We start from the raw sequence: 13403 nt of genomic DNA on the forward strand, positions 1-13403 counted from the left end.
CGATGGTGCGTCCCTGTCGTACGCAATACGTAACCTTGAGCGTATATTCTTGACAGCAACCTGCTCCAGTTCTGTCTGCTTTCTCTTGACATAGGCAGGCCTGTCCCGACTTCTTACGACACTTGGTTGTCTCAGCGGCGACACATCTGTAGGTAGTATGCTGCGATTTAGATCTTCAATTGCTTCTTCAGCTGGCACAAATATGTCAGGGCACTGCTCTGAGCTTCGCATCGAGATCTCCTTAGTGATGTGCATGAAGCAATGGTAGCACAGGTAGTCCGTCGCACTCACTTTGGTGGAACAGTCAGGCGGAAGAATTTGCTTCAACGAGTTTAGGTCCAACTCGAAAACACTTCGAAAATTCCGCTGCTTTGGTATAGTCTTTTTGTGTTTGCAAAAGTAATCTGCACAAAACACTCGTTCGGAGCTCCAGGACGTCTTCATAATGTATACATAAATAATAGAAATTAAACCCCAACTGATGGCATATATTTGCCAAGTGAAAGAACTACTGGGTGCACAAGTGACAAGTCCGAGGCTGAGGAGCTCACTCACTGCAAACGTACATTTGAAAAGAGAGGTCACAACTGAGGCTGTCGCCAAAGCTTGATCCACGTCAAAGGAAGAAAGAGGGAAAGTCTCCAGACAAAAAATTGTGGTCAGCGGCCTTCGAAAATGACTTTCCGGAATCGCACTGTCGTCCCTCCACGCGCTGACATGAAAGCACCCGAGCTTCTACCACGTGGTTCATGACACAGCCTGAGCCATGTCGGCGACCGGTTCGCGAGGGGTTGGCGGTGGGGTTACGTTGATGGTCACTCGGATTAGCCCTTGCTGTACTGAGCTACCGCCTGCAGTACTTTATCGCCGGCTGGTGTCAACAACAAGAACACACACACCCTGTCTACACCAAAACTACAAGCGTTCACCGCACACGCGTCGCCGCCGCTTTTAAGCTTTTGTGAAATTGCCTTCTTTTGCCGCGGAGAACCGCCTTATCTTAACTACGCGCCTGAAATCCTTCCAGGCGGGCGTACACAATATCAAGCGTTTCGAGAAATGCCCGTGGAGTAGAACTATGAGAAAATTCGGAGCCCGCGATGTCGATATCGTCGCCGTTGTGTTAGTACGCCGTCGCGTACTGCAGTCCCCCGTTGGGGGAGGGGGGGGGGGGCGGTCTTACTACGATAACATGGCGACAGCGTTTACACTCTATGTATTTACGCGAGGCTCGAGTATTTGGGGATAATGCTGCCGGTTGGTGTGCCCCTTTGTGCCTGATATTATCGCCCGTGACGCCAGCGAGTGAGATGGCGACAGGCATGACTGCTCAGTAAACAGGCGTCGGCGGCCATGTTTTGCTGGTTGAAGCGAACCCCCTTGTCCTTGACAGCGAGCGGGGAAATGCGAAAAAAAGATTGTATCGGCCGTTTTGCCAGAACTAGCGACGAGTGTCGTCTGCGGTTTCCGGCAACTATTTTGCCATAATCGTGAGCTTAGCGAGGAAATGATTTTTGCTAGCCACAGAACACTACCACGCAGAAAGGGAATGCTTGAACGTGTTTTTGTTCTGGATATATATCAGGGATATATATGAGAGAGAGAGAGAGATGAAGGTAGAGCGGAAGAGGGAATAGCATATAGTGTCGCAGGAGAATAAAGTAAACAAAGTTCCTAGTGGCCGATGGCTGCATGATCTTTTCTCGGATCACTAGTCCGTAATATGATACCTCTTTGTACACAGTAGTTTCTCCTTAATTTAAGTGTGTGAACGATTTCTTTAGTTATCATTGGCCTCATCTGAATAAAAATATATAAAAGATGTGTGTTGGTTTCATGAAACTGGAACTCAGAGTCAGTTCTTGTATAAAACACTGCTAAGTGTAGGCTTTGAAAAAGGACCCTACTTTGGGGGGTTGTATCTTCTTTCTCAATAAAATGATGCAACATGTTTTTAATGGAAATGAATGCCGAAATAGAGTATAACAGGTTACCTAAATTTAAAAAAATCGAGGGTGGTGTTTTTTTTTATTCGCATCGGAATTTTTCTTTGTTTGATTTTTTTTCCATGTTTTACTAAATATATCCTAACTATTGTATCACACAGATACCTTAGGTATTTTTAAATATTAGCTATATATTAGTAGAATAATATCTGCAAATTATATCATAATGATTAAATTATTTCATGAGATACAGACCTCCAAAGTTTGCCATTTGTCGTTCGAGCAGGCATGTTTGTCTATTTTTAGAAAAATAAATAAATTTTAAATAAATATGATTACTTTATATTACAAGCAAGCTATACCCATAGTTTGCGCCTAAAACGTATTAGAGTTCTCCTAATGATATCGCTTTAGTTATTCACTCTCAAACGGGCCCCCTCCATCAGTGCGCGTTAATGCAACTGTCCACCACCTCATGCATTACGATTTTTCCTGTCCCCAAGTATTTTTTCTAGTCAAAACTAAGTTTGGATTCGTTCATACCAGACACTAGACAATAACATATAAAAACATCAGTTGATTTGAAAATGTCGACTAGCCATCCTTTGGTCGATCTTATCTGAAATCACCCAGTTGCCTTTGGCTTCAACTCGTCAACTTTAAAGGTTCCAGCTCAACTTTCAAAGTAAGTTGAGTAGGAACCTCTAAAGAGCAACGAAGAATTTTTGTTTTGCTCGGTCTGGCTAGCTTAACTTCAGAATAAAAAAAAAATTCTTACGTATAACGGATATAAAGACTTACTTAGTTTTTCGCTTACGTGGGTAGTCTTTTGTTTTTCAAAATATAATTTATCAAAGTTCAACTTACTTTTTTTTTTCATCAAGTTGCGTTTTTCACTCTGCCCGGACAAGGAAACGACCACCTTACAGGGACGGATGATGCGCTTAGTAACGCTTGCCGGGGGCTGAGATCAGAGCTTTTCGTGAGCTCCAGAAGTAGCTATGGTTGAAAATAAAATCCGATAAAAGCAATCGCTGCTTTGGAACATAACGCACACCAGTGTGGCTTCACATGGCACTGTGAGGTCACGCGACACCATGACGTCGCATGCGACGTCCAGTGACGCGGTTTGATGTCACGTCAAGTGGCCGCTCACGTGACGTAACGTCACGCTACACCGTGACGTCATAGTGGACCTATAAATGCTATGCATTTAGAGCGCCTTGTGATAATAAAAAAGCGGAAAAGAAACAAATCTGAGTGGCTGCCTGTCCTGAGTGCTCTCTTGTCTTTGTCTTTTTTTGAGCGATTATGTGTTTGTACCATTTTTTTTTTAATTCCTAGAGCCGTCTGCCAATTATTTATGTGACAATGCACCATATCTACTCATTTTCAAAACATACCGCTTCGCGTTTCTTCTGCCTATCGAGGATTCCTTTGTTGTTGGTTACGCCTGTAGGGGGGTATTTCACTCCACACATTGAAGCAATATTGTAGTACTTCCATTACGATACGGCGAACAACACGTTCATCAGAACACTATTACTTTCGCAGTTTTTAAACTCGCGTTCATTTTGTTTTAAATTTTTTTTTTTTTTGTCCCGTTTCCAGGTCACCCTTCAACATCACCTTGAGTTTCCCTTTGTTTCGTTTTTGGTGGAGTTTGGAGGAAGATAAAGCATCTGAGCATCTGGAAAAATTACGACCCTTAGTCGGAAGAGACTATTTCGACGGCGACCCTTTCTCCTTCGAGCTGGCCGATTATTCTTCTCTACTGAGAAGTGATGTTTCGCGCTTAGTGGACAGAGACGTGGCTGCTTTCGCCATTATTATTTTTTTATTTTGCCCTTTTGTTTTAGGGAACATCACCGGGGGGCTAAAAGTAAGCTCACAGCCAGGTTCCCCCCCCCCCCCTCCTTTTTTCTGAGAAAGGGAAAAGCCGGAACAAGACGAATGGGGGATTCTTGCGCCATTCCTCACACTCACGAGCGAGGAGAGAACGAGCATGCAAAAGTGGACTGGAAGAAAAACAAAAAGAAGTAACGCAAACGAGCCATGGGGTTTCGACACGGACGCCTCACTGTCGCGATATTCTTTATGGTGGGAGGAAAGCAGAAAAGTTGTCCTCGTTCGACAGTGCAAGCTGCATCCATCATCGCCGCTTCCCTCGCCTGGCGACTTGGAATTCGGAATTCGGTGACAGAGGCGCCTGTCTGTCCCGCCTGAGGGATGGTGGTCCTGAGTCGGCCTGCTTCGATACTACGTCACGGAGACGCAAAGATCGAGACAGGATGTTAGAAAAATCTTCTGACAGTATTTCTGTTTTCCTGCCGACATGTTTCATTTGTTAAGAATATTCGACCATACTGTCGGGGGGGGGGGGGGGGGGGGGGGGGGGATTGCCGAATACTTCTACGAAGACGAGACTGCGTAATCGAAAGGCTCGGCATTTTTTTCTTCACGGAACACACGGTTCAGGGGCAATAGTTAAACCTCACATAAACAACAGGAAGTGCGAAGGAAGATGTCAAAATAGTAAAACCCGAGACGTAGGACAAAAGAAAAAAAAAGGGGACAACACAGACCTCTGTCTGTGTTGTCTCCTTTTTTCTTCTTTTGTCCGACGTCTCGGGTTTTACAATGTTGAAAGTTCACCAGCTCGCTTGCATCTTCTCTGTAATTTCTAAGATGTTAAAGTTTGGCATCCTACAAGAATACAAAGAAACCATTTTTTTCTCTTTTAGATTTTTTTTTTGTTATTCCTCTTTTTTATTTTTTTTTAATTATGCGCACTCTTAAAGGGGTGCTTAACTGGCTCCTTGCCATTGGAGATTAGTGAAGTGCCTAAGAAGCAGATTTGCACGAGGATAATGTTCAGCATGTTTATCGGAAAACTTAACGCTCGAAAACCCGCACTAACAACACTCTTATACAGCATCCTAGAACCAAATTGAAGACATGATGGTGCAGTCGTTTCTGAGACGCACAGAAGTACAACCTGTCGTTGAATGCTGGACTGGGTTGCGACACGCATCTCTTGTAGGAACATTTGATAAAGTGTTTCTCCATTCCTCTTTTTTTATTTCCTTAATTTTTACATATTCTTGAACGGCGCGTGAGCCAGTGGGAAATTCTATGCGGAGTGCAAGGTCGTCTGCTTCATTTGCTGGGGGTTGTGGTGGCGTCAGAACGCTGTGCTCTGATTGGCTCGAATTGAAGGATAGTGAGCATACCTCAAGACAGCTTGCTTTGAGGTCTACCCACTATCCTTCAATCAGAGCCAATCAGAGCTTGAAGTCTTTCTGACGTCACCGCAACTCCTGCGTAAGAAGCAGATGATTTTCTCTCTTAATTACTCTCTCCCTCGTTCTCTCCTCTCGTTTCTTTCTTCTTAGGCCCCTCAAGGCTTCGCCCTAACTTGCTTACGCCACCTCCTGGATATCGTTCTCTCTTCCCAATCGCAAAGCTGATATAAACTAAGCTAGCGATTAAACCTGAAATGCCGATTCGAATGATTCCCACCCCGCCAGAAGTAATGGCTATCTGTGTCTGCAACTCAACCTATTTCGATGAGTGGTGCACAGCGGCACCATTTGATTTAATTGAAATACGAACATCTAAGTCTATTTTGTCTGCGTGTATTCTGATGCCTCACCTTGATTTCAGTGTTACTGTCGCCTTTGGAACCTACCAGTGCTTTTTGAGCTACGGGAATCCCCCAAAAAGATAACACGTTTTTTGTGTTTTTTTTTTTCATTCTAAAAATAAATTACGCATTGCTGTACGCTCGTTTTTCGCCCAAATGTAGCGTTAACGTTCCGAACCCAAAGCCAAAGAAAGTTTCAGAAATAAACGCGATCTTAATAAGAATGATACGATTTGTTGAAATATTCAATTAGAATATGGCAGCCGACGGACCTCGCGAACACATGGAGCTAAATAGCGCCAGTTCTCGAAAAGGGGCAAGAAACGGGCGTTATTTCGCACTGAAATTTTCAGCGGAGCGTGACTTTTGATTGAGATAACGGTAAGCTTTTAAACTTGCATCCAGATATGACAGGATAGTGTTACAATTGGAAGGAGAACGAGCCTTAAGCAATGCCCAATAAGAGAAATGTGTTCCCCAAAACAAATTTGTTTTTGGGAACACCTTGTAGATAATGCATTCTGTTTAGCAGAATAAAAAAAAATCGAATTTCAATTGCGCGTTTTTTTGTTTTTTTTTTTTGTCCCATGAGTCGTAAAGGATCCTATTCGTACGAGACCAAGTACTGTAAACGACTTATTGTTGGCGGGATCAATATTTGGCGATTTAGGCCACAGCTGAAGTTTTGGAATAATTCGCGTGTTTTGATTTTCGCGTTGTGGTGGCATCTCAATATAGATTCCGATGTGTTTAGTTTTTACCGGAATATTTCGAGAGACTTATTTTTTCGCGAATTGCAGGCGATTCGCGAAATTCGCGAAGATTTGAGCGTCGCGCAAATTAAGTCGTTTACAGTATACTATAACCGGTATTAAACGAATAAAAAAGTGAGACTTCTCATTTATATACATATATGCTTCTTATTTTTCCTCTACTTATTTTTGTATTTCACTCCTGACTCGTGTCAGTTGAGTTGACGTTGTAGGCTACAAAGTGTTTACGACCCAATTCTACACAAAAGTTTCTAGAAGCTATATATTAAAACTACGTGAGAAATATTTTAATTAGCTCAACTATTGCATTGGAGACAATTATTTTCAAGCAATTTTCAGTACGGACTAAAACAGTCCATAGACATTGGGATGTAAACAACGATGGAAGTAAAAACTCACAAACACTATTGATTTAGGCGACATGAGGGCAGGTAGCTATTTAGGTTCCAAATAGGATGAATACTAACGACCACGCGATCCCTACGAAATAAAATATTAACGCAGTAATATGATCAACTAAGAAGGAAAGGTTCAAAACTTATCCCTCGCGCATAGTGCTAGCTACTTCCGCCACCCTTCGAAACATTGGAGTAGTACCGTTTCTTTAAGTGTTCGTTGAGGACACATTTAGAGCGACAATATAAACTCTAAAAAAAAATCAGTATGTTTTATTTTTAGTTTTATTCTGTTTTTATATCTTCCATTCTTCGGAAGCAAACGGCGTGAAGACTGGAATCCGTAGTTTAAGCAGCAGTTATGGCCAGACTAGAATGTCAAATAGGCGAGTCAGGAAAAAAAAAAATCTCAAAATGCTCTGCAGTAGACCGATCTCACCAAGCGTTCGACGCATGCGCGAGGCAGCCATATCTTTAGTTCACAGAGGGCAATCGGCAGTGCACGAGACTGCACGTGCCCTGCACGCGCAGAGCTCCAGCCAGGTTGTCGCACGCGCAGAAAGACTAAAGTTTCCTCGATGCATTGCGGCAGCGGTGGCGTAGTCAAACTGGCTGGTGAGATGGGTCTATTGTGCCGCGTCGTGAAACATTCTTGGTTTAACGCTAGTAACCTCCAGGCATTTCTTCTTGAGCTGTGCCTCCGGGTCTCTTCACACCTCTCACCCCATTCACTCCACCCCATTGACTCCACCCCCCCCTCTCACCCCATTGGTCCCTCTCCACCCAACTGAGTCATTTAATCATCGGCCCATTGACTTTCCCCGTCGGGTCGGCCTGTGTCCACAGAGTATCATGATGACTTGTTGAGTGTAAACTGATTTTATGCCTAAGTTACGTGACTTCAATTTTCCCGCTAAATCTAGCGGGGAAGCTTAATGGGAGTATAGGTCACGTGACCCTGTCACCTGACGTCCATGTTTTCGTTAAATTTAGAGGGGACTCTGAGTTTGTGTTAAGACTAATGACTGGGTGAGATGGTGATTCATGTTATTTAAGGTTACAGCGCACCCAGTAGGAAACAAACTCACGAATACAGGCACACTTAAAAGAAAATCAGAATCGCTCAGCGTTGTATTATCTTTTTCTAGGTACAAAGAGCAAACTTTGTACGTAGAAGGTAATCAATACAAACCAAGAGTTGAGTCAGCGCTGAGCGATTGTGTTATTTCTTTTTCTTCTTTTTAGTGCGCATGTGTCCGTGAGTTTTATGTTCTTATGGTGCGCTGAGATGTTAAATAATATCAACTTGTGTACAGGTCACATGACACGAAGCACCTTGACGTCATTTTTCCCCCTCTATTTAGCGGAGAAATTCGTGGTTATGCTTATTGAGGCTTCATTTCACCTGAAAACCCAACCTATAAAGGTTTCATGTTAAAAGAAAGCAAACCCAAACGAGGCATACACAGGTCACGCGGTGTCTGGAAAGATTGATCCAAAGACTCGGACACTTATCATCGTCCCGGACGACGAGGCTCGGATGACACTCGGTGTCTGTTTCTCACATCCTGTCGCTGTCCGGACCGCCCGAAAGGGCCCTTGTTGCAGACAATTTAACGAAGACTCCGCAAATACTCGGACAACCGCGTAATCGATCGGAGCAAACAGGACGGGAGTATTGGATGCACGGCCTTCTAGGATTGCCTGTAACATCATGGGGGGGGGGGGGGGGGGGGGGGGAATTAATTTTAGAATCGGGCAATGAAAAAAAAAAAAAAGTGAGCGCTTCCACGGCCGGTGATGAGGCGGGACGTCAAAGCTCTTTGTTGGGCGAGACTTGTCGACAAAAGGGCGATCTTTGTTTGCGAAGGCGACATGGGCATATTTTGATGAGGCCTTTCAAATATATAAACGGGTGGTGAGAGATAAGGCGGGCACCGACGTGCTTGCCGTTAGGGGTTTTATTATTATAATTTCTGCAAGCCTTTTCTTGAAGGCCATTGCAGGAGAAGTTTAAAAATATATGGGCAATTTCACCAGACCTGTAATGGAATAAACTTATTCTCAACAAATTACAGAAAAAAGACACTTAACAAAACGTTCAAAAATGATTCAGCGGGCAGCTGTTTGTGCACTGAGATAATGCCGATTCACGTTTGTTCAAAAATTGTGTAAGGTTGGTTAGTAACAATTCTAACAAAGCCATAAGCAGCCTCCTAACCTTCAACCTCCAAACACGTCCGTATTCGTTTCAACGATTATGTCCAAAATCTAAATTCAAAGCCCGTTAACCTTTTTTTTTTCGTTCACTTATGCTGAAATAGTAAGTAACGCGTTTGATTTTAATATCTTTGCCGATGAATGGCACTTTGAACGGTTTCAATGTGCACTTCGCTGAATTTCGTGCAGTGCACATTTCACTGTATTTCATTTTGTTATAATTCATCCAGCACTCCCCACTGAACTAACTTTTTCTTCTATTATAATGTCGTCCTACGCTCGTTATATTATATTCGCTACTAAGAGAGTTAACCGAGTGTCTTATTATACATGTTTAATCGTTATTTCTAGGCGCCCAGAAAGTAAGGCAGACGAGCTTATGGGAAGGATTAGTGGGCAGACTAATGGACAGCTGCCTTTGTGTCCGCTGCACTGGCCGAACGTGTTCGAACGCGAAAGCCAAACGCCGGACGCCGGCGTTCCGCGTTCTAGTGCGTTCGGAGAGTGCAGTGGAGACAAAAGCAGGTAGCTTTAGGTCTACCCAATAATCATTTCAATGAGAGTTGGGCATTCTGACGTCCCCCCACTGCGCGCTCTTGCCTTCTTCTATCAGTCACTTTCTCGACGCCTTCGTTTTGGAGTATCTGGTTTCTAAACTAGATATATTGTTCTTGATCCCATAAAATACACAAGAAAGATTGAGAAGACGCGCTGCTCTTCGCTTCGTTCTATGAAAAAATTGCGTACCTAGTCGTAGATAACTTTCTGCACGGGCATAGGCAGTAGATATTATCCTGGTCGTCCTCGTGTGTCGAGATGAATTGATGGAATCAATTGCGTATGTTTACTGTCCCCTTGAATCTGGTATATTAACATGCATGTTAATATACCAGATTCAAGGGGACATTAAACATACGGAATTGATTCCATCAATTCATCTCGACTCATGCGCACGATGAAAAAGCGAAGAAAATGGATTTTTTTTTCAATTTTTTATCATGCGCATGAGTGCACACGAATAACCAACCTGTTTTCTTCAAGTTGAGGGCAACTTGTTTGAAATAAAAGGTATTATTTACTTAAAATAAAGATTAACCTAAATGTTTTGTTCAACTGGCACGTTCGTGTCGCTACGCTAAAACAGGACTGAATTTTTCTTTAAATATTATTTAGATGTGAAAGAATTCATTTTATTACACGAGCAGGCACCTTACGCCGACGAGGGAGCGTAATACATGCTTTTGAGATTTTGTCGGCGCACGTCGGGTACAGCTGTGGGTGACGAGCAAACGGTAACGATGCATGACGGCGTTAAAGGCCGACGGCCAGACTCGAGATTCTGCAAGACAGGAGATCCTCCTCACCATGGGGGATGAGGAAGCAGGCATTGGTGGACAGGGTAGAAGGGGAAGAGGAGAAAGCGGGGGAAAAGTGGAAAGCACGCAGTGCTCGTCGTTGCTAACGTTATACAAACACCACAGTTGATCGAGGTGTAAGTGACGAGAGGAGAATCCGCCCCCAACGAGGCCACGACTGACTATGCTTTTTTTCACCTTACATCCGAACGCAGCGGATGCTACGAGCCATAGAAGCCAATCCAAAGCCGCGTGAATGTCACGTGATCTTGAAGAGGGGACACTGCGATGTGCGGAAAGCGGTTGCGTCCACAGCGAGGGATTGGCTGGGATAGCTCGTAGCGTCCGCTGCGTCTGGACGTCAGGTGAAACGGAATAGAGCACCGAACACAATCCCCGACCCCACGGTCTATCAGAGACACTCACTACTCCGAATATGATACGAAAAAACAACGAGAGGGGATAACTGTCCCTTTGTCTTGAAAACAATGTCAGCTATGCATACGGGAAGAGTTCACTTTGAAGAAATGGTCGGCGGCATTGTCTTCTGATTCTGAGTCACCTATGTGCGCATAGCTGGGCTTTGCTTGTGTGAGAAGTCTAAAGAACCCCAGGACTAAGATTTTTTTTCCTCCGCCCAACATTACAAGACAAAGAATAAAAGTAAGAACATAGCGACGTTTAATTTCTACTGCAAGAATAGGCCACATTTGTCGCCTATTCTTGCACTTCCTTTCTAAGCGACGCCTTACAGTGTATCCTCGTTGCGATGTGATCTGCCCCATACTCCAATCATCGCCCCGGCGTCTCTCCCAAGACCAAAAACAATCCCGAAAGTCTGTATTCGATACTTTCCCGGTTTCTTTGTGCAAGCGCTGTATTCTTTATCGAGTACCGTTATCGAAGCACAAAAATGATGTTTTAAGACTCCTCAGTTACGTGTGGACATGACCGAGTACGACGGTGCAATCTTAATAAGACCGACGACCAGTGCGCGCTTGGATTACCTGTGCATCATCACATGCGTACACATTATTTCATGAGTAGAATTCCTTTACTCCTTTTCGAGCTAGAAACGTTACAGGACGAGCTAGCGCAAGTACCCTGCCCGCTCCGCGGTAGTATATGTTGGATACACAATTAGGTTCAAGACGTCTCTATCGGCCTTCCTGTCGGCCATGCACAAAGTCGAAAGCTTTCAGTATTTCACGTGACTGCATTAGTGGGTACAAAAGCTCTCATTTCGGTCAACCGGGGCTGGGTTCTGATGTTCTATGGGCAAAGACTGACAAGGCAGCGCAGCCACGAGCTTTGGAACCCCGAATAACAAAGAACCTAGCTTACCCGAACGAAACCACGGGAGTGAAGCAGTAAATTATTTTCGCGAGGGATTCAAGTGACGGACGGGAACATCACGTTTATCATTTGATTTGGTGCAACACTAGAGCTACAGCGGCAGGATGCGTCACCAGTGACAAATTTTATCTCATTTTGAAAGCCACCGAGGTCACGTCAGCGTCGCGTTGCGATGCGATTGGTTACCGCTTCGCAGTTCGCGAAAGCGATTTGGAGAAATTGGTCCCGAAGCGGTTGGCAAGAACTCTCCCCAACCGCTCGATATCACCCGCTTGCGGTTAAGAACGCGCGGATCCGCTTCACGGATGCGGACCCGTTTCCAGTGTGAACGAGCCATAAGCGCGGCACAAGAACAGTGGCTCAGTTGAGCCGCGCGCATAGCGAACGTGTCATCGGGGGAAGTTAGTCGGTCGTTCGGTGCATATTCTCTCCATTGCGTCCAACCTTTAGGGCGATTGACTTAGGACCGCTGGGTTTGCGTATGTTGAGGTGTCTCTCTTTTCCGGCGTTTGTCGATCCCCCACTCTTGCAAGTAGACCAGGTGCTCAAAGTTGCACACTCGAACTGCAGCGATTAGCTAACTCCGCGCTTGACCTTCGTGATGGCCAATCGCAGCGCGGCGCTGGTCATTCGAGGCGGTCAGCGATCTCGCACACTTTCTCGCCGAGTGTTTAATTTAGAGCTCCAGTAGTGCTCGACAGTCGCTGTTGCCGATTTCGCTAAGTAAATTGAAACACGGAAGATTTCATTACGTGTTGATGACAGTTTTCCTTCGCAAAACAGCGTGCTCACTTGTCAAATGACTTGACTAATCCAGACCCTTCTGTCTCCCTTCTCTTTCCAGGCAACAAGTTCAGCTGCGACTGCCGCCTCGCCTGGGTCTTGCACCTGGAAAATGCCACCAGGAGCGACAAGTTCCGGCGCGAACTGCGACACGTCAAGTGCGACTTCGAAGCCCAGGGCAACCTGAGCAGCAGCAAGGTGTCCCGACTCAGTGCCAGTCAGCTGGGCTGCTCCGAGGACTACGCGAAACCCAGCTTCGGCACGGCATCGCGCGGCAAGGTTTCCCCGCGTCGTCCGTCAGGTGAAGACAAGGGACGACGCGGCGACGACAACCAAGGAAACAAGATCGTGAACGTAGGCGCCGTTTCGAATGTTCCTGACACGGCCACCGAAAATGAACGCGACCGAGACGCGCAGTCGATGGACAACGACGTGGAAGTGGTGCTCAGCCAGCAGAAGGCGCTGCGCAAACATACTTTTAGGCCTCGGAAGAGCAACGGGAGCCCAGCCAAAGCAGCGGTGTTTGCTCTTCAGGCACTCCAGTTTATGGGACTGACTGCGTTCTCCAAGACCCTGTCTACGTGTAGGTGATACATGATATAGCTAATTAGTGTTTTCTTTTTAACAAAAACGATTTGTGTTTGTCGAGTGAGAGATCTGAGTGATAAGGAGATCGGACTAGCTAAAAGGCGGTGACACTAGTTTTCTACGGTTAGCGAGAGAATGATGGATTGACTTTTGTGCCACACGATTTTACTATCCCAGTCTCCAACCAAGCAAGCCGGATCAAGCATCCAATATACGAGGCTGTTCAGTGAGGGTATCGCGCTAATTCCCAGTTTTGCGTCAAAGTTTTGGTCGCAGTGGCGTGGCCAGGAAAGTTTTACGGTGGCGGCTGAGGTGGCTGATGTGCATGACTTGGGGTGCGG

At 45.2% G+C, this 13403-nt stretch overlaps 1 protein-coding gene across 1 annotated transcript in view; it reads left to right on the forward strand.

Annotated features, from left to right (window-relative positions):
- LOC115333062 (insulin-like growth factor-binding protein complex acid labile subunit) overlaps positions 1–13065 on the forward strand; it is a 53660-nt gene extending 40595 nt beyond the window's left edge. Inside the window, exon 2 of the mRNA XM_040218796.1 lies at positions 12536–13065. Within this exon, the coding sequence (XP_040074730.1) occupies positions 12536–13065 (530 nt within the window). The remainder of the gene's footprint in view (positions 1–12535) is intronic.
- Positions 13066–13403: the final 338 nt, after the last annotated feature.

This window comes from Ixodes scapularis, unplaced genomic scaffold (assembly GCF_016920785.2).
Source record: "Ixodes scapularis isolate PalLabHiFi unplaced genomic scaffold, ASM1692078v2 PGA_scaffold0__279_contigs__length_252992795, whole genome shotgun sequence".
Taxonomy (NCBI): Eukaryota; Metazoa; Arthropoda; class Arachnida; order Ixodida; family Ixodidae; genus Ixodes; species Ixodes scapularis.